Source organism: Epinephelus moara, chromosome 16 (genome assembly GCF_006386435.1).
Source record: "Epinephelus moara isolate mb chromosome 16, YSFRI_EMoa_1.0, whole genome shotgun sequence".
Taxonomy (NCBI): domain Eukaryota; kingdom Metazoa; phylum Chordata; class Actinopteri; order Perciformes; family Serranidae; genus Epinephelus; species Epinephelus moara.
The window spans coordinates 36,652,718-36,678,919 of record NC_065521.1 but is presented as its reverse complement, the minus strand read 5'-3'; the positions used below and the strand labels follow the sequence as shown (position 1 = coordinate 36,678,919).

Sequence of the window (26,202 nt, the reverse complement as noted above, 5' to 3'; positions counted from 1 at the left end):
GCATTTTACACAACTGAATGCTTTCATTCACATGAAGGGTATCGAATGAAGTTGAAAAAAAAAGGTATCTCATGAAGTACTGTATTGGTATTGGTATCACTTTAAGGGTATTGGTTTTAGTATTGGTATCATAATTTTTTAAACAATACCCAGCCCTCAACATGACCTCTGTGGCAAAATATGGCAGGTAATTTGCGGTGGATTTTTAGACATATTGCAGACATGGCAGACTCACATGGGATAAAGATGCCAAATGACGTCTGCAATCATTACAAAAATACTAGAGGTCCCCAGGTGATACTAGTCCTGTGTGAATAGGGCTATTGTCCCTAAAATCATTCTGTATGTGTGTCTGTCCATAAATGACTGAAGGAATCTATTTATCCATAATTGCACATGATATTGCACATCATGTTGTACTATGACACAGTGGTCTCTTCATCATCCCGCTGTATTTAGCAGTGTGAGTATATTCCACTATTTGGCCCACAGGGTGTAGCTGAGTGTCTACCTCAGTTTGTGCTGCACCAGGGCAGCAGCGGCCCCGCGGTGGTGGGGCTTCAGCCTGCCAAACTCCTTGTAGCTGCGGTAGTATTGCTGAATGAGCACGGCAGCCCTCCTGCTCTGCTGAAACTTCTTCTGTTCGTGGTAGCTGCGGAATTTACTCTGGATAAGGATGGCGGCCTGCGTCATCTTCTTATAAAGTGCATACTGCCAACGAGAACAAAACAATATGTCAAGTTTTGCTGGGTGGGAATACCGCAATACTGCTATGGGTTCACGCTGCAGTGGGAGACCTGAAGTTTGGCAATGAATTCAGCTGCTGGTAGTGAAAAAGTTTTACCTTCAAGGCTATCCATGTTAGCTTGCAGACAGAGAGAGGGAAAGATCGTGAATGATACACTAACATACTCTAATATCCTCACAAACTTAAAGAGCTTCATTAAATAAATTTAAATTAGTTAGCTCGGGTAGATATCTGTCTCCCAAAAGAGTATGATATACACTAATTACATTGGAACCTGTAAACAAAGGCACTAATTAGATGTGATCATATCAGGGACACTTCAGTGCTTTGGGGGTGCCTACCTGTTTGTACTTCTTGTAACAACGTTGAATAACAGCAGCAGCTACTTCCTGTTGCTCTCGGAGCGGCCGCCCCTGTTGGAGAGTAGAGTGGGATAGGTCAGAGGTCACAGTTGAACCTGCATTTTGCCACAAAGGATATTGGTGGCTCTGTCAAGTCTCCCTGAGGTCTCCTGGTGGCCGGCATGTGAATGCCACCCCGGCATGAGTCCACCCCCTGATGAACTGGCCCCCTTGTGAGCAGTGGGGAGGAGGAGGTGAACAGTTGAACGACAGAGAGCCAAAGGTCCACCTCAGTATCAGGCATAACAGATGGCTGTAAACGACAGCGAACAGTTTGTCATGTGAAAACTCATTAAAAGTAGCTGGGGTGGGTGGGTAGCGAGTTGAGGAATGGGATCGGGCAGGGGGAAAGGACTGGTGTGTGGAGAGCTAGTTAAAAACAGGCAGTAGCAGGCTCCATACACCTAACTAAGAAAGAGAAACAGAGGCAAAGAGAGAGAGAGAGGAGGAGAACATAAGCTTAATTGTGTCTAATTGGAGCAGGGATACGGGGGACAGTGCAGTCGTTCCTCTAAGCAAGGCCATGCTCTGCTCAAGGCACCTTCCCATGCTGAAACCACAGGGACATATTTGGATATATTTCTGTTTGTGTTGCAATGTGTATATGAGCAGAAGAACAGAGAATGAGACAGAGGTAGAGACAGAAAATGTGAGTATTATTAAGCATGATAAGAAACAGTATATCCTCAGATGAAAGACACTAATGAACCGTAGCACAACCCTAAGCTCCATAGCCTGGAACCAAATAAAAACGAACCCTTCAACATCTCTCCGAAAGCCAGAAACAAAACCATCTAATAATAACACCAGCCCTGTCACTGCGGGCTGCAGTACACACAGCATATGGCACCTGAGCGCCGGGCCTGTACCTTGTACTTGCGGAAGGCAGTTTGGACTAGGCGGGCGGCCTCATACAGCTCTCTCTGCTCTGGATCTGACAGAGTCAGCTGGGCCAGGTCTCGCTCCACCTTGCTGTTGGAGGCATTGATGAACTCACTCCAGTCAGCTGGGGATGGGAGTGTAGACCTCTCCAGGGGCCCCTCTCTCAGCGGGGACCCCCCAGGACTGAGGCTGGGGTTGGACGATGGGGTCAGGGGTTCGTTATAGAGAGATCTAAGGAAAAAGAAATTTTCACATTATTTTAGACTTTTCTTTCTTACATTTGTGTTTAGTGTGGGAAAGCAGCAGGTAGTGAACACTACACCTGTCCACCTAACACCTACACTTAAGATCAATATGTTTATCTAACTTATACAGACTGTTAAATTCTTTTATGCAGCAGTGGTGGATGTAGAAATTGAAGTCCTTTTACACTGTGTGCCAAAATTCTTTGCCACCTAAAGCAATTTAGCGACTCATAATTGGAAGTGTTTATTTTTAGGTTATTTCTCTGACTGCCTGCAAACTTCGTCAAAAACTGTGGTGGGTGTAAATTAAACTTCCAAAAAAATAACACTGTCACAGATAATTAGCAGTCCTGAGCTACAGTCAAATAAAACTGCCTCTCTTTTCAAATTAGCATCCCATCATTGACTATGTTTACAGGCACAGAATATTACGGTTTTTGCCCTCATCCCAAAAACCAAAAAAAAAACAAAGAACTATTTCTACCAAGTTGTTTACATGGCAAATGACAATGAATACTCAACAAATATTCAACAAATATTCCTGTTTCCATACTCAGATTAACATATCCTAACATGCTGTTTATCACGTCAAAGTTATGTTTAAAAGTGTGTTACACCTTCCAACCAGAAAAGTGGGCTTCCATGACAACACACAGAGCAAGAACAGACTAAGCAGAAACAGACAAGAGGCCAGTTGACATGCATGTTCTGAATGCACTGTATACATGTCCAAAGAATGCTCTTAAAACCAAATGAATACCAGCATATCCCACATGTCTTAATCAGAAAATGCATTGGGAAAAAGGCCTAATTTGGAATATCCAAACTGAATATTACTGTGCAGGTTAACATAGTCACTTTTGAATGATCCATCATGGCATTTACTTTTTTTCAAATAACCTGTTTCAAAAGGAAATACTGTACACCAAAACGCAGTTTCACTCTAAATTGGCAATGTGCAGTGTGTGCTGCATGTATAAATGTGCTTTTGCTAATGTTCTTTTTTACTGTTCACCGATTATACTCCAACAAATCAGTACTCTTTCTGGACAATAGCAAGGTGTAACAAAGCATAGAAAAAAAAGGATGAATACCTATGCTATGATGGTGGAGGGACAGACATACTGTACACACACCCACACACTGGCTATGCAATATGCATATCTGCTATTCTCTGCCTCACGGTGCTGCTTACCGTAGGTGTATGATGCTCGGCAGCTGTTCCACATCTCCAAGGTAGTTGGCCAGCCAGTTCATGGTGTTGCTGACCCCTGATGTGTCTAAGGGCACAGAGTCCGCCGCGCTGAAGTTCTCCCTTTTGATTCTCTCTGGCGTCGCCTCAATGATGTGCTCTGCCAGAGTCATCATGTTGGCCTGTTTTGTTGGGATAAAAAAAGATGTCAGTGTTTATCACTAGCTGAGTGACTACCTGGTTTAGTGTCTGTACATGATCTTTAATTGTTTGGCCGTGTGACAGGCATGTTGGCTTTAATGCCAATGGAGTAGAATAATGATGAGAGCGATACTGTTGGAGGCTAAAATTCCTAATCCAGCACTTCATCTGTTGGAGGAGTAGTTAGACTGAGATAGATGGCTGGAAGAATCCCTTGGCTATGGAAGCAGATCAATAGCGAGAGTTTATTATGCAGTGATGGTCATCGACAGAGTGCCAGGTTGGCCTGGTGCATGCCGCCTACCCAGTGCAGAAGGCGGACATAAAAGAGGTGGCATGGTGCGGTTATGTCCAATTTAAATATCATCTTGCCATGCTTTCTTCACTCTTGACAATGTTATTCTCATGCATGCCACTTTCCAAAGGGGTGCCACTAAAACATCCACACTGCAGCCTCATTCTGATAAAACATGGAACTTAAAAACTATATACGCTTCATATTTAAGGCTTCTAATTTTCATTTTTTACCAATTTTCACAAGAAATATATTTTAACAAGTGCAAAGTAGCAATAGCTGAGACCACGTACATGCATGCATCAACACGTTCATGCATTCACACACACACACACACACACACACACACACACACACACACACACACACACACACACACACACACACACACACACAAACAGACTCACAAACACTTGTAACTAGTCCCATGATGCCTCCTTACGACAACGGGTTCATGAGTTATGAAGGGGACGTGGCAAAATGGTGTGTGTGTGTGTGTTCCTCTCTATAAAGTCTGGGCATGATGCATGAATCTGTTTGGAAGTTATGCATATTTTGTTATAGGCTACTCCCACTGTCCGCTTTTTGCCAACTGGCATGAGCAGTTAATCAGCTGTCCTTTGGCTCATAACCAAGCTTTACACAAAATTTTATGCAAGTCTGTGAATACATTTTTGTGGGCCCACCACCAGCTGACAGACACAGCGACCTATAGAGCTGCTGGACGCAGCTAAAAAGGAGTAGATAAGTTAAAAGAGATTTTTTTGTTCCCATGCATCAAGTTGTCTTCTCTGCTGCAAGAAGGCACATATTTTGTTGTGCTATTTCTGTGATGCAGAATTTAAATCAACAGCAAAATGTTTCTGGCCCAAATTATTTTGAACGTTTCATCTGCGTCTGAACTACTGCCGAGTTCTCTGCATTTAGCTGACTGAGTACACAGTTGTTTATTCTCACCTGCAGGTCATCCATCTGCGTGAGACAGTCCTGGTTCTCCAGATCTTCCCGATAGGATAGTAGTTCTGCATCAGCCATTTCTCTGTCAGCCATCACCAGCATGCCGAGCTGTTCCCGCTGACGTAACCGGTTCACCAATTTCTCCTTCCCCAGGCTGCTGCTTCCACTGACCCCCAGCGCCTTCCTCCCCATGCCGCTGCTGGAGAAACTCTCTCTGGAGGTCCATCTGGTTGTCCCTGTGCTGCCTCCTGTAGACAGGCCCTTGTCTGAGCTCAGGCCCTCTGAGGACAAGCTCTTGGGGCTAGAGGACAGCTTGTGGAGCTGTTGCTGCTCCAGGCTCAGAGGAACAGACATGGCCTTGTCAGGCCGAGTCTGAAACAGTTCTGGGTTGGGTTTGTGTTTTTTAGCTAGCGGGAGGTCTCTTTGGCCCTCGCTGCTGTAGTAGTTGGAGGGCTCTGACCTGGGCCTTCTCAAGTCTGCAAGAAACACAACATGTAACAGTTAGCTGCATCATACACCATCAACGACTTCACTCCATCAGCTTGATGAGTTTTCCTTCAAGTGTTGACTAAGACACAGACAAAAAGTGAAGTGTACTGGCCTGGATTGAGGCTTGTGGTGCTGGATGTTGTTGTCGTGGTGGCAGGACCCCCTTTCTTGCCACTGGGTGCTACTACACTGTTGTTTGCCCAGCTGACCATCCAGCTGTCTGTGGTGGGGGTGTCAGGGGCCGGGGAGAAAGACATGCGAGTTGTGGGTGGTAGAGGGGCTGGTGGCTGCTGCTCTTCTCTTTGTAGCTGCTCCAGACATTCGGCCAATTTCGTATGGCCACGAGATCGAGCAATTGAGAGGGGTAAACGGCCCAGAGAATCTGGGATGGCTAGGGCACGTCTGTCCCATTTATACAGGACCACTGCTGCCTCCAGGTGACCCAGTGCACACGCCCACATCTGGATGGAAAACAGGGGAAAAGCAGCAAAGGGAAACAGAGTTGAAGGTTTCACTGCGTAAAAAACATCAATCTACACTAACTACAGGTTTCTTTCCCACATGGCTCTTAACATGATAACTTCAGCTCTCTTACCAGAGGTGTGCAGGAGAAATGGTCGACATTGAGAGGGTCCACTTCTAACTCCAAATCAATACTGTCAGCATGTTTGGTGCTGGACGGAAAAGAGAAAACAATTAGCATCTCACTGCTTTTTAGTGTGGTTAGCACCAATTACAAACCAAGGCTCCATTATACAGCATGTACAGTATTTAGTTCTCACCGCCACTTGATGAGTGTCTGGATGAGGGTGGCGTAGCCCTGGCCTGCAGCCAGGTGAAGGAGTGTCATGCCTCTGAAGGTCTTGGAGTGGATTAAATGTTTGGACTTGGCCCAGCAAGCTCTGCTCATCATCTTCTCACAGACCACAACGACACGACTCTCAAAGGAGCTGCTGGCCTGCGTCTGACCAGATACACACTTACAGACACAAAAGAGCGTATCATTACTGGTTGCTGTACACGCCTCTCTAACTACATAATCACTTTGTTATGTTATATGCAGCGTTACGGTACTTTTTTCAGTCACTACTGACAAACTCAATGTGCTTCTGTCACACGTACATCTTTATGCACAACATATGAGTGGCGTGATGTGGCTTTTTTACCTGTGACTGGCTGTTGTTGCCTCCCCCTCCTCCGCCTCCTCCCCCTCCTCCTCCTCCCCCTCCCCCTGTTCCTCCCCCAGCTCCGCCACTCCCTGCACTGCTCGACTGCTGGTGGCTGGCCATCTCTGCCATCCTCCTCTCCATCTGCTCCAAGCGCTCCAGGATAGACATTCTGAACTGGTTATCTAGGCAAACAGTGGGAGAACAGAAGAAGAACACGTCAGCACACACAAGTAGCATCCAGTGTGCAAAAAAAAACAAAAAAACAACAACAAATGGCTGTCTTTGCTGTTACCAGCACAAACAAGCCTGTGTCCTGACAAGACAAATGATCACACAGTATGCACCACAAGCTGCACCAAATATGTTGCTCTGAGCAGCGTTGAGTCTGTCGCAGTGACTTGGGGCTTAACATCATGAGACAGTCAACCATTTAAGAACAATTTGCCTGTTTCTGACATGCAGCAGAGCTGATGGCAAGTTAATATCCTACTTTTAGCTACAACATAAAAACCCCTTACAATCATTATTAATCTCCCCAGAGTGTGAGTGAAAACAATGGCATCAATCATTAACTTCATCAAAACATTGGCTTTACTAAAATAACCTTTAAAGCCCATCAATCATCTGCTAATGGCTGCCATCGCTAAACTCCTGCTGCCATCTCTCCCGCAACACTCAGCCCCAGCAGACTAATACAGGCTGAACGATTAGCCAATGAGTGGGGGCATGTTAAATGTGTCCGCCCTTTCACAAAGGGCTTCAGACATGCTCTGGGGGGAGTGTACAGCTGAAGGCCCTCTCCAGCTGATTAAGTACACCCTATTATGGCCAAGGAGTCCCAACCCGCCCCCGTTCCGTGAGCCCGTACGGCAGGAGGACTAAGAAGCTGACAGTACAGAATCAATCATAACTCGCACCTGTCCAGAGTCCTTGAAAATGCAGCCTTTCCATACATCAAGATGGATGGAGGTGTATAAGGCTTCAGAGTGTTTACACGCGGCTTAGGAGGCAACTGCTGCTTTGCACCTTGTGTCAGTCAGAGTAGTTGTCACGGGTTGTCTCCGCTCAGGTTTTTAGCCTTGTCAGAAATATAGAACGCTCTGCATAATTCAATACCTAAGTGAGGAGAGGCCAGAGCAAGTGACTTCTAAGGGCTATATTTTAATTAGTGAAACACACACAAAAAATAAATAGGGTGTAACTGGGAAATTAAGCGGACTGTAACGTTGGCGGGAAGGTTTTGATCACTACACCAAATGCATTTGAAAATTAAAAAGTCCACACACTTGAAAACGCTGCAATTTAAACCTGTTGCAATAAGTTTATGTAAGATTAAAACACATTAGACCACCCATAAACACTCACCTGCGAACAAACAACAATCACTTGTGAGTGCACACACACACACACACACACACACACACACACACACACGGTATGCTGTGTACAGACAGTGCAATGGGATGGGCACAGAGAGCCCACTGCAGCAGGGAGTATAGAAGACTGCATTAGCATTCCCCATTTAGCCACTATGAGGCCGTTTCTGTGGCAACCTGCTGCCGAGCGGTAACTAGGCGACAGGAACATGGCTGTGTGTGTATGGTCTGCCTGCGTGCTATTGGCTTATTGATGAAGGGGAGGGGAAGGACTCAGTACTCCAGCAAAAAAAAAAAAAAAGGAGAGAGAGAAAGGCAAACAATGAAAAAATAGAGTCTATAAATCTTCTTTGCTGTGCTTTTGTGTACTTGGCCTACTCTCTTTTCTCAGTGTTGACGCCGTAGGTAGGGACCTAATGACTCTAAGTGGGGAGCCTTCGCAGCACGACCTGGTGACATTTGCACTTTACGGTATCTTGGCAGTCACGGCTCAGGGCTCCGTGGGGAGCTAATGCCACCATCAGACCTCCTATAAGCCACTGTAAAAGAGGTCAAGTAACTGCTATCATTGGACAGAAAAACATAATGTCACCGGCAAGTAAATTAGTGCTCTCAGTGACAACATGCTGCACTGTGAATAATGCACTTAGAGGACAACACTGAAGTCTCTGCCTTCGATCCCTGCATGTGCAGACTGTCTACATGAGCCTGCTGTCAGATCAGCCGATCACTCTCTTATCAGGTTGGAAAAAAACGCTCGGAGCGTTTGCTTCTTCCCATGCGGGATCCGTCTTCACCAACCCACATGGTGACTTGTGGAAGCAGGTGAGGCGAAGATTTGAGAGGCTGTTCAAGACTGAGTGCTTGTGTCAGGAGGGGAGGCAAAGGGTTGAGATAGGTCACAGCACTACAACCTGAGTTGGTACAAGGCTGTGCTCTCCCTCTGGCTGACAAGGTGGGGGGGGGGGGTAGACAGAGAGATGGAGATGGAGAAAGAGCGAAGAGAGAGAGGGGATAGTTAGCGGTAGGCTGACATGTCTTTGTTCAGACCCAGTGCTGCAGTGTGCTGCAGTGCAGATGATGTCATCTCCACCTGCTGCCTGCTGCTCCAAATGCGATGCACGTCCACTGCAGAGGGAGGATGGGGGTAGAGACGAGTGGGAGGGGAGAGGGAGGAGACATGGGAGGTGGGCAGCCAAACAGAACTGTAACAACACTGTGACGCTGTCAACGCCCTCCCACTCTCCGGTTTACTCCCTTGTGACGGTGTGTGGCAGCAGACGTGGTCACTCTCACACATTTAGGGCAGACTGTGACATGTTATTTTTAAAAAAAGCAGTTGGGTGCAAAAATAAGACAGACCACCACTCATTATATCAGGAGCACTTGAGTGGAAGTGATTCGTCAACCGAGGTGTGAACTTACAGCTGTCATGACACAAACACGCCTTTGAAAGCAAAGATAAGTGTCTGCAAATGAGTCTAGTTCACTTGTCTGTGGAGATTTATTCTCCATCTTCCCCTCACGTTTGGTGATGTATTCCCCTGCAGATCTTGGACCCCGGCAAACTGGATATGAAAAATACAAAAGACGAGAGAACTTCACATTCCTAAATCAAAAACTACACTGAGTTTCATGCTCCATCAGTTCTCTCACACCTCTATCTACCTGCACTCATCTCTGCTGTGGGTTATACTTTGAAGTGTTATCTTGTTAGAGCTACTTTAATGAGAACAGCAGAGAGAATGAAGGTTTTTTCTGTACAGTGTGTCTGAAATTACAGTGAATATGCTGCTAAATGATGACCCGACTTGTCTCCCCTTAGAAGTGAGAGGAAAACCTCTCACCTCTGGGACGAAAGCCTGGAGAGGACAGGAAAATCCCACACTTCTTCACACTTCTTCTTTTAATAGAGTGACAGTTGCCTCAACTTAAAAGGGAACTGGAACGTGAAAACCACCCACTTAACACTCTCCGAGAAGAGGTCTTGAACTTCCATGACTGATAACCCAAATGAGTAATTTTGTCGCTTGCTTTGGGAGCGACGCTCATTAGAATAAATTACTAGTGTTGTCACCATGGGACCCACCAGACACTGGTCCGTGACCTGGTCCTATCATACAGATTAAAAAGCTGGGCTCCATGTGGAAAGTCGCACGTCAAGTGTGGGAAGTCACTTCTAAATAAAATCCATAGCACAAGATTTGCATGAATGAACCAGAGCTTGATCTCTGTGGCTCCGCTGTTGGTTCTTATTAGTTTCTCTCAAAGGACATCTGAGAGAAGCAGAGAGCCGATGACCCGTGCACTGGGTTTTAACATCACAGCCCTGCCCCATGTGATCTGTCTCATCTCTGGGACATGGCAGCAGCTCCTCGTGAGACAGGTTGATATACAGACGGATAGCGGAAGGAAGGACAGGGCTGTTTATTGAGGAGCACAGTGGGAGCGAGAACAGGGAGGAAGAAGACAGCAGGGGAGATTACAAGTAAAGACGGGACAAGGGTGAGACGAGATGAGAAGACAGGTGTAGGGTTATTCATATAAGTGAACTTCTGAGAGAGTGTGGGAGGACATCTTTAATCCTCACTTCTGAACCTCTGGTTGTGTCCGTGCCAATCAAGTTTAGTGCTGGACCTCATTATCGCGCTGCAGTCAGTCAACTTCTCACATGTAACCCAGCAGAGAGACCGGAGGCCAGCCTCCCTCTGGGTCTCTGTGTGAGCTGAGTGACAGGGGCTGGTATTTGTGACTGTGCAGGGGTAGGGGCCAGGCCATCTGGCAGCAGCCCTCGCAGCTGGAACACATGGCTGTCTGTTGATCAAAGACCGACTTTACTGTGACACAGTGTAATGACAGGTTGTGGTTTTGTTCCGCCTATTACTCTTTTTTTTCTTTCTTTTTTACTCTTCTTAGCAGCGATAACGGAAGATATAAATTGTTTGAAGAATAATATTGTGTGTGATAGAGACGTCTTTCTGTTGTACAATTTGTTATTATGGCATCAAATCTATTTGAGGATGCAATCTATCTATCCATCTGCTATATGGCTCATCCTGTTCAGGGTTGCAGGGGGCGGACGAGAGGCAGGGAACACATTGACAGGTCGTCAATCCATCCATCCAATCCAGGCTAGCACACACAAACAGACACATTCATTCACATTCACACCTAGACATAATTTATAATAGCTTCTAACTCATCTATGTCTTTGGACTGCTGTATGAAACTGGATCACAGAATAAGATGGCCACTACAGTCATTCAAATTTTGCCATGTCAATGCTGTAAAACATGATTACAATTTTCTCTCATATGTTCAGTCCCGTCTCTTAGAAATCATGTTTATATACAACCTATTTGAAACAGTATATACGATTTAAAGGAAACATAATGCCGAGCGAATAATGTTTTCATTAACACAATGAGAAAATTTTGCTAATTAACATACCTGGCAAGACGCAAAAATGTTGATACTGAACATATCGGCAAAATGTCGCCAAAAATGTCTTTCAGTTACCAGCCAAATGTACAGTGACAACGTACTCCAGCTGTTTTCCACCCAAATAGGCAATCTTGCAATACAATATCCACTCTAGCGACTACAGCATTATTTTTTCAATTACCTTTTTCTAACTGACATTTAACAGACATCACAATCTTTCCCTAACCTTAATCAAAGAGCCTTTGTTGCCTAAACCTAATATCTAAATTTTGACGCAAACCTGAATTTCTGGTGTCAAAGTCCTGCATTTTGTACACCAGCCATCCTCCCTCCGAAAACTATGCAGTACGTGAATGTACTGTTTAGTTACCTGAAAGAAACGTCATCTCTGAACATAATCTAGGATAAGATAATCTTTTCTAGGTTGCCCTTTTACAACTGGCGAAGGGACTTGGACGAAAACTAGCCCTTCCGCTAATTCAGGTGCATTTACATTTGTTAAAATGTTGATTAATGCAAACTGTCCCTTTTCTTCCTGATTCATTTTCGGTAACCGCTTATCCTGTTGGGGGTCGCAGGGCTGCTGGAGCCTATCCCGGCTGACATTGGGTGAGAGGCAGGGTTTACCCTGGACAGGTCACCAGACTATCACAGGGCTGACACATAGAGACAGACAACCATTCACACTCACATTCACACCTACGGACAATTTAGAGTCACCAGTTAACCTGCATGTCTTTGGACTGTGGGAGGAAGCTGGAGTACCCAGAGAAAACCCACACTGACATGGGAAGAACATGCACCAACCACCAATAACCCTCTTGCTGTGAGGCGACAATGCTAACCACTGCGCCACCTAAATAATAAATTAATCAATAAATAAATAAAGAAAATCCAGACAGCGATTATGTTACCACAACGTAATTAAGAAAGCAGTAAAGTGTCATACAAACATAATTTCTGGGAGACAGGGATGTTATGTTTTGTACCCCCCGTTCCTCGAGCCAAAATCTTTTTTTCAGTGTGCAAATGTTCTTAAAGCTTCTTATAGCTACACAACAGCAGGAATCTTTCACACACACTCCAATCAGCTGATGTCAAGATTTTGATTTCATGCCTAAAAAACACAAGTTAAGCAAGCCAGGCGCCTGAATCTCTGGAATTCTTCTCTCGCCGTGTATCAACAAACTGCAACAGCAACAGGTGGAAAACAATGCAATATTAAGAGACATTATGTCCTGTCAGACAATTCGGCCTCACCCCTGTTCCCACAGAGAATTTATTCTCAACCACATACAGAAGTTTAATGACCGCAAACAAAGGTCACAATGCCTGAAAGATACTTTTCTGTTCTGCCACAAAGGTGAAGCAGCTCTTAACCTGCTGGCATTTGTCCAGCTATATAGGTCAATATGAGTACAGTCTGAACGCTGAATAGATACATTGTGTCATACTGAAGGTAAAATGCCAAGAGTGCACACCGTGGGGATTTACTGTCATCCACCATCACACTAATAGAGTAACACGGTATTGGCTTTTTGCCTCGGAAAGTAGGTGGTTTGATTTTTTTGTATAGACTGACAATTAATACAGTAACAAGTACATATCATTAAGTTCCTATTTGCATAAACAACTATACGGTGCTTGACACATCAGCTGCAAGCAGGAGTGCAAATGAGAGATGAGCGGAGAAATAATTTCAAAGATGAATCAATCTGATACAAAACACCACCACCCAAGGGACAGGACGTCTCCAAAGCTTTCCATTAATAGTAAGACAACACAGTTAGGCTAAATGCATTCACAGGAATCTCAGCCTGTCCTCCCTTTTCCTCTGAATCTTTTTCATCATCGGACTCAAAATCATATTTCAGTCTTTTGTCACTTATTGGAATCCTATCTGTACTGTACTGTAGTAAAATTGCAATTTACAAGTGAGCACAGGCAGGAGAGTGAACAGAGATAGAGACCTGAAAGTAAGAGCCATTTTATCTTGAATGTGATATAATGTATGCTTGGTTTGAGACCATGTATATTACCCCCTCTTTTTTAATTTGGTTTTATGACAACTCAGAGGGATACAGCTGCACAGCATGAACATGAACTGAACCTCAATTTAATAAGCATATGAGCAGACTGGCCTGGTAAAGAAAACAAAACTTACAACATAACATAAAAGAAGCGCTTTCCCTGGATCATACTTATAATATACAATACGGTTATTTAAGAATACAGAGAAATAAATCATCCCCTTGTGCTGTATAAGCAAGCTCAAGCCTGTTATTTCAATTTTAAATCACAGTGTAGACAGAGTTTCATAATATAACATAATGTAAACTAATGCAAACCACAAACTATAGATTTAAAACTTACCAAAGTTCAGTAACAGCCCCACCACAGACTACACCTGATACTGTGCACTTCACCAATGCAAAATGCATGGCATTATATGGGATTGCATTAGATAGACAAGGTGTTGCCGCTTTTACGTCTACCCACTATATCTCAATCTGAAACGGATGCATGAACGATTAGCAGTAGCATCACTGTGAGAAAGAAACAACAGTATAATAGGAGTCAACCACAGAAGTCAGACATGATGTGCTCTCTCCAAATGACTGTTTCTCTTTAAACGTACCTATCTCTTTAAAACCTCTTGTCTGGGGTGATCCATCACCTTTAGGTGTAAGCATTCCCACGTCACTGCTGCTGTTACGAGTACTACTACTATTGCTATTGCCTCTGTTATTACTACAACAGCCTCAGCAACACAGTCACTACTAATGACATCAGCTATTTATTACATTATCAGATAGATAGATAGATAGATAGATAGATAGACAGACAGACTTTGCTATCTGTCAATCTTTATGTATGCCAATCTGTTTTCACAGCCTGCACGTTAATTAATGCAATGCATACAGCTGGCATAATGCTCACACATACACATCCAAGCCCCGATATGTTCAAACACTACCATATAAAATATATACACAGTGTTCATTGGGTTGTTTTATTTGGGGCTGCGATGGCAAAGGGGGCAAACTTCTGCTAAAAGTGATATCAATCAATATTAATATAGTAATATTGCTGCTCATGCTTTTGCAACATGCAAACAGCTACTGCAAGTGTTACTATAATGCTAATACTGCTAGTACTACTACAACTAGTAATTGGTTATGTGCAGTTCAACAAAGATACAAACTTAAAACATAGGAAAGCACTGTGGTGATTCATCCAACTTCTGCAAAGCATATTCTGCAAGACTTTGCAACTTTGGCGTGTTGTATCTTTCACAGCTCTCTAAGAGTCCACAATAGGAGCAGTGCATCTTGTTTCTATGGATTGCATACAGCAAAACTCAAAAGTTCACAGAGGAGCAACAGGTATAAATGTATATCTGCAATTTTCTGACTTTAAATAGTGTGGAAAGGCTCGACCAAAGCAAAGTCTGACGTCTAACCGGGGTTAAAGTGAAGTCGCTGTTCTCAGATCTGTGGTGCTGAAACGCTCAGCGGCACCACTCGCGATACACCATGAGTGGCAACGTGGAGTTTTTATTATTTCACCACGTTTTAACTATTCAATAAGTCCACGTTGTTGATAGTATCAGCTTTGAATGCGATCCGAAGTCTAAAAACAACAGCATTAAAAGTAGATTCCACCGACGACTCGCTGGCCCCGATAACCTGAGCAGCACTCTGGGATGCGACAACCATCCAATGCGCTATAGCAACCACACTTTGGACAACACGTGAAACAGCTCTCGGCATTTTCAGGACACGGTGACTACACAGTAACACACCAAACAGACTCAAACTGTCAAGAAAGAGTCGTGAAATGTAAAGATGTTTAAAATGTAAGAGGCAGGTTTTGCCAAAAGTGCCAAGACTTGGAAAAGAGGCGCACGGGAGCTTTACGCATGACTTCCTTTGCTATTCAAAAAAGCAATAGAAGGAAAATAGTTGATTGTCTTTGAAGGCGCCTTGAGGAGTCTTTAATATGCCCAAGCACTAGTCGTGAGTCAGGAGTTGGCTACTATCAACGTCAACTCTCCGGTGCTCTGCAATGAGGCAGAGTCACATGAAACACTTGGAGAAAAGCATGTGGCTAAAACACACCATTTCTTACCAAACTCCGCCACAGCACACATACACTTGGACTACATTAAGACACAATAACTAAGCATGCGGGGTGTTGGAAGAAACGTGTAACTCCAACTTCTCTCTGGCACACACGAGAAAGGCACAGAATATGAAAACAGCCCGGACACAACACAAACACAACACAGCACAGCACTACAGCCATAGGGTTGAACTTAACACTTCTAACCTTCTATCTTATTTTCCATTGGTAGAGTCCACCTCAAAGCCAAAAAAATTCTGCCTCTTTTTTGTCTTTTAGGAAATGCAGGTGTCATTCACAGGCATCCTGACCCAAAGAAGTCCAACCAAAAGCTGCATTTCACTCAAATTGCAGTTTTGCCCCCAAACAGCCTGACGGTCAGGCTTCCTGCATGCTGTGTACACGGAGGAAACAATAAAAATATATATCCTTGGTGTAGACTGAATCTCAATCTCAACAGAGCACTCGTCAACAATAGAACAAAGTGAGGGAAGAGAGCGACGTGAGGAGAGAGGGAGGGAGGGAGGGAAGGGAAGGAGAGAGGGAGCGCTCACTACTCTTCTTCCTCTAATAGCCCCCTCCTCCTCTTCACTTGTTTCACCTCACACACATACACACTTTCCTTGTGTTTCTAGTAGTCGCTGCTATCCCAGCCTGCAGTAAAATGACAAATACCGCTGCTAGGAGACGTTGTGCGCACGTGCCGCCGGTAAACAGACACCCTAATTTTCGTTTGCCGCCTCCTCCTCTCGAAGCCGTGGTCCTGCTCCTAAAAGCTCGCCCCTCATCGTGTCATTATTCTCATTTGGCCTGTTGTTGTAATAATAATAAGCATTTCTAATCGAGTACTCCGCTCGACGCGCGTGGCTCACTGTGCGCCCGCACGGAGTCTCTCCCACACCGGAGAAAAGTCCGGTGCAGCCCTGCAAAACGCGCCTGGACTCGCCTCCTCTCAGCTGCCGTCTGAAACTAAATCTTGTTCTGTTTGCGGTAGTTTACCATGTTTACCCAAACACGCCCACTCCTCCGCTCCTGCATTGTGTGTGCACGGTCTGCCGTTTGTCACGCCGGTGTAGTTGTTCTCACAGTCAGTACTGTCAACACGCTCCCTTCAGCACTAACAGGCAGCATGCCGCTATGCGGGGCTGTAATGTGCCAGTTCCCAGCGAACCTCTCCCGGCTCGGGTCGTGGGATCTGAGCTCAGGGACTTATTGGGGCGGACGATGAGCGCTCTGCAGCTCCGACAGCTTTTCTGTCCTGCCCATGGCTCCGTACCTGCAGTGCTGCAGAGAAAAGCGCCCCTTCCCCCACTCTGCATTATGACAAATCAAGGCAGGCAGGCAGCTGTGCCATTAGCACATCATAGCACAGTGAGTCTTCCATGGGAGAACAAACTCACAGAGCTGCACAGCACAACCGCTGCAGACAAATATATTGCGCGTATGGCGCGTAATGTCAGCAGACTATAGTTAATCAGGTGACTGGCCGTGGGGGTTAAGTAGCGGGAGTGTGTGCAGTCACGTTAGGTAAACAGGGATCTGGTCATATTAGTGTTTTCAAAGTGGCTGGCTATCAGTATTTATGTGCAGCGCTTCTTGTTTCTCCTGCTGTGCCTCAAGACATTATCGATGTGATGGCTGCACGTGCCCAAGTGATTACATCCTGCCCTACTTCTGAAATAAGTTTGGTCTAGATATCACAAATTGAATTTGTCTTTGATTACACGGGGTAAACAATGAAGCAGAGCGTTTACTCTCCCTGAGAAAAGCAAATCTTTTACATTAAACCTTCTGGAGTTTACAGTGCGCTCTGCGCCAGAGTCTCTGTCCACAGTGCGGTGGTCCTGAACTGCTGCTGGTCACACACACACCTTTGCCATAAGCAGCTGATGGACCCCGGAGGAGCAGAAATGTCTTGTAGTAACAAACCACCATGTGTGTGATTGGTACACTTCAATACCTCTCCCCTTTGCTACTGCTAACACTCTCCTCTCCCTCTATCACACACAGGTACACACAGAAACTCACCTGGCGCCAGACTGGCTGGACATAATGTTACATAATTTGTGCACACAGGTATGGAACAAAGCACACACACATTTACTGTATATTCTGTTAGAGTAACACACAATCTCAGTAACTTTCAACCTATTTTGTGCTGTTTTGACAACAATAATTGTGGGGACAAATGATTTATCAGAAGCCAGATATCTGGATATAACAGAGATAGAATAACAGATGAAAATCCTTATGATCTTTTGATATCACATGTTGTTCTCATTCTCAAATAGAGACCACACATTGTCATGAGACAAAATAGTGAGAGATGGCAGGCAAGGGGTTAATATAAGTAAGGTAATAGGGTGGGCTGTGTTTTCCCTGAGACAGTCAGCTCCTCCTTAACTGGTTCTGTGAATGGGCCAGTGAGGCAGTAGGGTATGAATGGCGGAGGGATCCACTGGTACTGCCGTGTATGGGAGCCGCCAGCTCTCGATTACTCACTCCCACTCCCTCAAGGGCCGTCTGCAATGCAGCTGTCCTGTGAGCCTGTGCTTCGCCGTGCCCTACTTTATCCTGTCAATGCTCAAGCACTGCAGCAACGCTTCCCCGGCAGTGCACACACACATATATACAAATAGACAATGACTTGCATGCTCATTACATTCCAGTGAACATGCCTACAGTAGGTCCTCTGACTCATGGACTTCATTTGAATTTTTAACAGAATGGAAATTTGCCAACCCTGCAGCATCTATTGTTGTATGTAGAAGACCTCCACAGTGCTGAGCTACAAAAGCTTTGTTACTGTAAGGAGATCACACAAAACAATTTCACCAATCTCATGGTCCAAATGTGTGCATTTGCAGTGTTGTAAACACAATAGCTTATCTATTAGCTGAGTGTAATATATGCAAGATGAGACAATGAGGCTTTCTCTCACTGAACTGACCTTAAAATGAGGCTTTAAATAACATTTGGTGTTTAATTTGCACATCTGAGGACAACAGACTGCAAAGTGAAAGTGAAGAAGTCTCACTCAACACATTCTGACACAACAAAGTTAACTCTTAAATCACTTTCTCTTGGTAACACCAAGTGGCCCTGGGAAGTATGGTTGAAATCAGTAACACAACTTTACCGCAAATATATTTTTTTAGATATTAATATTCTTCAGAATGTAGCAATATTGAGCAAAGTCACATTTTTTATAGTTTAATAATAACAGTTCTGATCCATTCATTGCAATGGGCATTGCAATACATTAGGCACAACAAGAAACAAGATCTAAAATTAAATAAATTTTTTGAACTGTTGCCCACCACTCGTACCAACAAGAGGTGTTATTCTGATAACAAGGTTTCGAAGGTTCTTTCTAACACTCACTTACGCAATCTCAGCAGCCATATCAAGAATATTTCCATGACCTTTATCATGTTTGGTCAAGTGTCAAACAGCCAGCATGTTTTATGACTAGAAACACACAATTTCATATTCAACTCATTATCTTCTTGTTTTCAAGAAAGTATGTAGGTTAGCTTTGTTTGTACCCCTGTCTGATATCAACCCAATTGTCAGATTTTAGCATTGTACGCTTCTGCAAACCACTGATATGTTCAATTTGTATGTTATGATGTCATGGATGTCTTTATGTTTTAATCTTCAATGTTATGTTGTGATATATGTGCTGTGGTTAATGCATCTTATTGTTTAGGCACAAAAAGCACTTGGTCAGGGTCAGAAAAACATCATGTTTTGGCCCTAAAATACCTGGTTTGGAGCCCACAAACTCAGCTGGAATTGTACCAACATCTCCTTAAAAAATGCCCGGTTTAGTTGCCATAAACACGGCTCGAAGTGTCTTGATGCCTCATGAAAAATACTCAGTTTTGTCACCAAGAACATGGCTGGAAATATCCAGACGTTTCTTAAAAATACTTGGTTTGGTCACCACTAACAGGGTTGGAAATATCCCGACATCTCACTACAAAATAGCTGGTTTGGTCAACTTAAACATGGCGGGAAATGACCCAACGTTTCTTAAAAATACTTGGTTTAGCAACTCAAACAGGGTTGGAAATGTCCCAACGTCTCATTAAAAAATACCCAGTTTGGTTGAATCCAACGTGGCTGGAAATAACCTGACCTCTCATTAAAAATACCTGGTTTTGTCACCATGAACACAGCTGGAAATGTCCCGACCTCTTGTTTAAAATACTTGGTTTTGTCGTCAAAAACACAGCTGGAAATGTCACAACATCTCCTTAAAAATACCCAGTTTGGTTGTCATAAACACGGCTGGAAACGTCTTGACATCTTGTTAAAAGTATGCAGCTTTGTCACCAAGAACATGTTTGGAAATGTCCCAGTGTTTCTTAAAAAAATACCTGGTTTGGTCACCACTAACAAGGTTGGAAATGTCCCAATGTCTCGTTACAAAATACCCAGTTTGGTCGGCTTAAATAAGGCTGAATATGACCTGACCTCTCATAAAAAATATCCAATTTTGTTACCAAAAACACAGCTGGAAATGTCCCAGTGTCTCATTAAAACATACCTTGTTTGGTCACCAAAATCAAGACTGGAAATGTCCCAATATCTCATTAAAAAACACCCAGTTTGGTCAACTCAAATGCGGCTGGAAATGACCAGACCACTCGTTAAATAAACCTGATTTTGTCACCATAAACACGACTGGAAATGTCCAAACATCTCATTAAAAAAATGCCCAGATAAGTTAGCATAAACACAGCTAGAAATGTCCTGACGTCTCATTACAAAATACCCGGTTTGATTGACTCAAACACAGCTGGAAATGACCTGATCTCTTGTTAAAAATACCCGGTTTTGGTTGCCAAAAACAAGACTGGAAATGCCCCAATGTCTCGTTAAAAAATACCTGCATTGGCTGCAAAAAACAAGGCTAAAAATGTCTCGACGTCTCATTAAAAAACACCTGGTTTGGTTGCCAAAAACAAGACACACAATCACAATTTATGTTTTGGCACTTTCTTAAGCACTTAACAATATCCTGCAGACTTTGTTTGTCTCCAGAGAAAGTTAATGTGAATGTGTAAGCTGTGACAAATTGGTTTAAAGCAAAGCCAGAGAGAGGATTTGTAATGCATGATGGTCCAGCGGACCATTAATCAAAATTAACAAAATCAATAAGGCCACGTGAGATTTGGAGAGCCAGATAGAAGAATTAGGAGTTACATAGAGAAGTAAAGAGTAAAGAAAACAGAGGAGGAAGAAAATGAGTGAGGACAGATAGTAAGAGTCAGGGCAAAGGGAGCAAAGCTAACGTACAAACCGAGGAGAAACCTACCATCCAGCGAGAGCCAGTCGTGCTGAGATGATGGCAGTGAGGGAAGAGCGCGGGCCTTGTACTCAAACACCACCGAGTTGGAGATGATCTGGTTACTGACAGCCACCTGCAGCGTCACCAGACCTGTGTCATGAGCTGAAGAGGGAGAGGATGATGATTGTTCAGTTCATATCAAACACAATGTCATTATTATGTGGTCAGATTTGTTTATCAGTGGTGACCAGCTCAATTTTCCATGCATGACTACTGTTAGCACAACCAAAAAATATAATTTAGGGCTTAAATCACATAGCTACGTCAGAATACTATTAACATTATTACAGCTACTAACAAGTTGCCAAGTGGGGCTTAAAGGGACAGTTCACCCCAAAATCAAAAATACATATTTTTTCTTTTACCTGCAGTGCTATTTATCAGTATAGATTGTTTTGGTGTAAGTTGCAGAGTGTTGGAGATATCAGTTGTAGAGATGTCTGCCTTCATATATAGTTCGGTATCAAAAAAATAGTTCCTACATGAAACTGCTCACAACAAGGTCTGTGGATTATCTTGAGTAATCAGGTCATGATTTCTGGAAAGAGACATTGCTGTTGAGTTTTTCCAAATGTATTGTTTTGGTGCTTTGAGCTTCACAAGCCGAGCGCCATCTAGTTCCATTATACTGGAGAGAAGGCAGACATCTCTACGGCTGATAACTCCAACACTCTGCAACTCACACCAAAACAATCTAGACTGATAATAGTACTACTAAGTAAGAGGAAAAATATGCATTTTCTATTCTGGGTTGAAGTGAACCTTTAATCTGCTACATCTTTAATTTATTTGACTAAACATATTTTTAACAGTTTAAAAGACATACTGTAGCTTTTTGATACAGGGACTAAACAGTATGCAACAGGTAAACACTGGTTTAGATAGTATTTTAATATCTAAATGTTGACGTTAATTTGAAAAGTGATGCTTCTCTTAAAAACAATGTGTAACATGTATAATGAATACACAAAAAATCCTGCTGACCAGATGACCCGCATATTGTAAACCTGCGAACTATTACTTCAAACAAATACATGAAAGCTATATGATATCTGTGATAGCTGAAATATGTACGACCCTCCTAACGCCCACCCTGAAAACAACAACACAGACAACATAAAAGGAATGTAAAATATATTTTTGATAGAAACTGGCCTGTTGCTGAAGGTAAAAAAGTGAAATGCCAGTAAAGTCATCTTCTCTGATGCTTCATGAATAATGTGAAATCGTCCCTTCTCCTCTTTGATGTGTGTGTGAGCACTCTCTTGTCTTACCTGGGCAGTAGCAGCGCAGCACCCCTGGTTGGATGAGAGATGCTGGGACTGAGATCTGGTCAAACAGGCAGCTGTAGTTTGAGCTGGCCTCTTGCCAGGGCCCGGTGATCAGCACCTTAACTCCGCCCTGAGAAACAATGGGTATAATGGTAAATGGACTGCAGTTATATAGTGCCTTTCTACCTTGCCAAACAGACCACTTTACAATTTTCCCCTTATTCATACATCCATGCACCACAGGTCCTGGAGCTGACATGCAGGGCACTGGTCTGCTTATCAGGAGCAGGTTGGAGTTCAGTGTCTTGTGGACAGGAGGTGCCAGGGATCGAACCGCCAACCTTGTGATTAGAGGATGACCTGATCTATCTTCTAAGCCACAGCCGCCCAAAAGTAAAGCAATTTAAAACAACTCATAACACCATTGCCAAATCAGATTTAAGCATCCCTACTTCCATTATTTGTTGTTACCCTGACATCTAGCGGGCAAAGATAGGAATGACACCACAGAAAAGAAAACAACTGATACTGATCTCTGCTGCCATCGTGTGGACGACCAGCATTATTTCACTTTACCTATTTTTGTACAAAGTTCAACCAACACTAGTGTTACAATATGGTGCTGCCCTCCAGAGGTTGGAGGAGGGTATTACAGCTGACAACATAATTGTAATAATGAAAGGACATAAAGAAAAGTGCATTGCAGTCTTGTCAGAGAGTGATAACAACAGGGAATCTGATGCAAAATAAATTAGGAGGTCTACATATTTTTGGTACAATATTTCAGTAAAATAGTTTTAGGACTCATCTACAATGCTGCAGCCATTCTTGTCTGCCTGTGTAAGGTCTTTCAATTATATTTCAATTATTCAGCTGATTCTAAATACTGTTATCAAGTTAGATTTATCCAGCACACCGGTAACAGGCAGGTGGGTTTTCCAGTTCCGGTGTCTTAATTTGCACTTGTCATAATGACTTGCTCGCACGCCATTCCCTTTGTTGTGCTAACCTCAATATTTGCTTATTGTGTTTTATGTCATAGGCCCACAAATATTTATCCATATTTCATAACTATAAGACTTTGATCCTCCGCCTGACTCTCCCTGTGTCCAAGGCTATTCATTATTTTAAACTGTCTAGGCTATTTAATTGTTCTATATCATCACGGTACTATTAATATAAGCAGTTTATTTTATACAAAATTGTAAACACTGTGTGTGAATGTATGGCTGGGGCAGACCTGAGCAGCACTGGATCTGAAATGAACTGTAATAAACTGGAGCTTCCGTGCTTTGATTACCTGCTGTGAAACAACATGACCCTCACCCATTTAAAATGCCTTTAATTTTAATTCATCCAAAGATGGAACACCGTGCCATTATGTTCATAAACATCCTCCTCTGGCTCCCTGTGACTGGTGGTATGTTTTTCAAGTTGACATGCAGTTTTCAACACAAACACTGTGCACATCTTAATCTGCCTATCCTAATCTGAAAATGATTCTCTTTGGAAAACATTTCACATATCATTTCATCATCAGTTTGAGAAGTTTCAGCAGCCATTTTGGTACGTGTTTTGCCTCTGGGAAAATGTTCTATTTTAATACGAACACAAGGGCGTAGGTATGGTTTCAGAAGAAAAAAAATGAAAGCTGTTTGAATGCTATCTTCTGAATTTATGTGCAATTTATGTGAATATTATGATGAACAAAAAAGCTGTGTAAAATGCCATGTTTTCAACACAATAACCCTAAATCATATTTAGTCTGTTGATAGAGATTTGACATTCTATGATTGACAATGTATTTGTATCTTTACTAAAAAACGCACCATTTGTAAGTATTGTCTGCAGCTCTTAAAGGGCCAGTAAACTTTAGCAGAGTTGCTTGTCGGATGTTCAAACAGCTTCAGAAACTCCCTTCCCCCTTTTTGGCGTCAGATATTTATATGACTGTGTCTAACCATTTCTATTTCAGGAAACCGCTGATCTGACTTTCACACCCACTTCACACTGTGATTGGCCATGTGAGCAGAGGTGAGAAAGTAAGTCCTAAACTTCTCTTTCAGTCTCTCTTTCTGAATTTGTGTCACTTCTTGTGTGTACAACAGAATGCAACATTTCAATGCCTTCCAGGACAGGCTGTCTAAAAATAGCATTTGCAAAGTGAGGGGGGACATGTCCCTCTATCCCCAGTGGAAATTACGCCCTAGTATAAATGACATAAATTCAAGCTGAACAGAGCTGCAGTTGTGTCATAGGCAAAGTACAAACTGTTTACAGCCTCCTTTCAAACAGGGCTGAGTGTTTGATAATCAAATGATAAAAGAATTGATTAAAGGGTTGGGTTTTATCAGGTCTGTTGTTTTTATGCCTCTACATTAGTGAAGCATGGAGATTGTTTTTTGACTTGTGTATACTTTAAAGCTAACATCTTAGTTTGTCATCTGCCTTGTTATTTACCTCTGTGTCTACAAATGAAAGTACACATTGACATTTTTGTTGCAAGGCGGTCCAATTCTTGATTGAAGAAACTAAAACAAAACCTTTCCTAAACTGTTGAAAATACACCCTTTCTGCAGATCAGCCGTAAAGCTGGAATGCAGGAGTTTTGTCGCCCTCCGGTGGCAGTGAAACTAATTACACAGACACTGTGTGCTTATGATGTATGTCTGCAAGTGAGTTTGCCCCCCCCCCCCCCCCACTCTCAAGAGCGCTTTCTTCAAGTCTTTTTTTTTTACTTAAATCCTTCCTCTGAACACTATGTTTTTGTTTTTTATCTGAAGCATCCATTCAAGAAACAATTCTTTGGCTTGGAGGATTTCCCACCATACTCATCTTCTCTGTCACAATAGTCTCTCCCCCCTTTAGATCTGGTTGATTAACCAGTCCATCCAGGAATAATTAACGCAAATTCAGCCAGTCCTTGTGAATTCTGTGCGACCTTGTAATTTTGTCCAATCACTGCAACTTTACCACATATCTGATCATTTAAAATGGGTAAAATCTCATTTCATTGTAGAGCTGTGTGAAGCATATTGATCCGCACAGCACCTTCTTGCACCCCTCTGTTTATCATGAGACTACTGCTGTTTCTGTGACAGAGTCATAGACACAGTGACAGATATAACTATTAGCATCACACTGTTTAAAGGCTCAGTGTTGGGTGTTAGCTGCTGCTGACAGAGTGGCTCAGTCACAGGTGATTTCCTTCTTTCAGCAAAATCCTAAATGATTGAGTTGTTTTTTTTTTCCCACCTGGACCTTTATGCTCTGCCATTTCTCCTCTAATCATCACGCTGTAACCTGTGACAGGCTGTTATGATACCAGATCTATCGCACATTCACATATATGTATTTTTTTCTCGAGCTGCAAGCGTCAACGTAGGTTTACATTACCAAAGATTTTTGGCAAGATCACTTGATGACAGCGACTCCCGTGTGCGCACCGCAAGAGAGGAGAAGGAGAGACGCTGTGCTGCTGCCAGAGGAGCTGCTGAATGAGTTCCCTCTGAGTGGTAAGTTGCTAAAAGAGTCTGAGACGTCTGGGGCTGTTTATAAAACATTCAGGAAGCCACAGTTTATTCCACACTACTGAAGCTGCTCCTCTTTTTGGAACCACCGCAGAGTCGGTAATAATTTCGCTTTCAGCCATGCTTGGTGTTGCTGTGGCTATCACGAGTATCACAGTATGAATTTTTCATATCATATTAAAAATTACACCGGTATTATTGTGAATGAGATGACATGGGACAGCCCTACAGCACGTATCACAATTATTTAGAAAATCTGCTGTGAAATCAGACATTTCAGGCCGCAACAATCACAAAAACATCCCGGGAAATCCCCGGAGGGACTATCACCACACACACCACAGCTGTATGGCAAAATACAGAGAACTTTTCCTGGTGGTGATGGGCTTATTCAGCATTGTGTGAAATCGTTTTGAATGTAATGGACTTTTATTAACATCTTAAAGTAACCTTAAATAAGGCCAGTCATTATCAGTTTATACTGAGTTTTGGAAATAAAAGAAAAGAAAAAAAGAACA

The 26,202-nt window shown here is 43.2% G+C and overlaps 1 protein-coding gene across 2 annotated transcripts in view; it reads right to left on the bottom strand.

The window, feature by feature from the left end:
* The window catches only part of camta1a (calmodulin binding transcription activator 1a), a 929,980-nt gene that overhangs the window by 10,756 nt on the left and 893,022 nt on the right, over positions 1–26,202 (bottom strand). The window contains exons 10-21 of one of the 2 annotated variants that reach the window (XM_050064291.1): positions 22,158–22,284; positions 20,851–20,985; positions 6,577–6,761; positions 6,193–6,389; positions 6,006–6,084; positions 5,523–5,871; positions 4,922–5,397; positions 3,472–3,650; positions 2,019–2,262; positions 1,090–1,161; positions 845–865; positions 512–711 (exon numbers count right to left, since the gene is read on the bottom strand). In XM_050064291.1, coding sequence (XP_049920248.1) covers positions 512–711; positions 845–865; positions 1,090–1,161; positions 2,019–2,262; positions 3,472–3,650; positions 4,922–5,397; positions 5,523–5,871; positions 6,006–6,084; positions 6,193–6,389; positions 6,577–6,761; positions 20,851–20,985; positions 22,158–22,284 — 2,264 coding nt within the window. Of the gene's footprint in view, positions 1–511; positions 712–844; positions 866–1,089; positions 1,162–2,018; positions 2,263–3,471; positions 3,651–4,921; positions 5,398–5,522; positions 5,872–6,005; positions 6,085–6,192; positions 6,390–6,576; positions 6,762–15,731; positions 16,340–20,850; positions 20,986–22,157; positions 22,285–26,202 lie in introns of those variants that run through there. The other variant, XM_050064292.1, reaches the window with a different exon arrangement.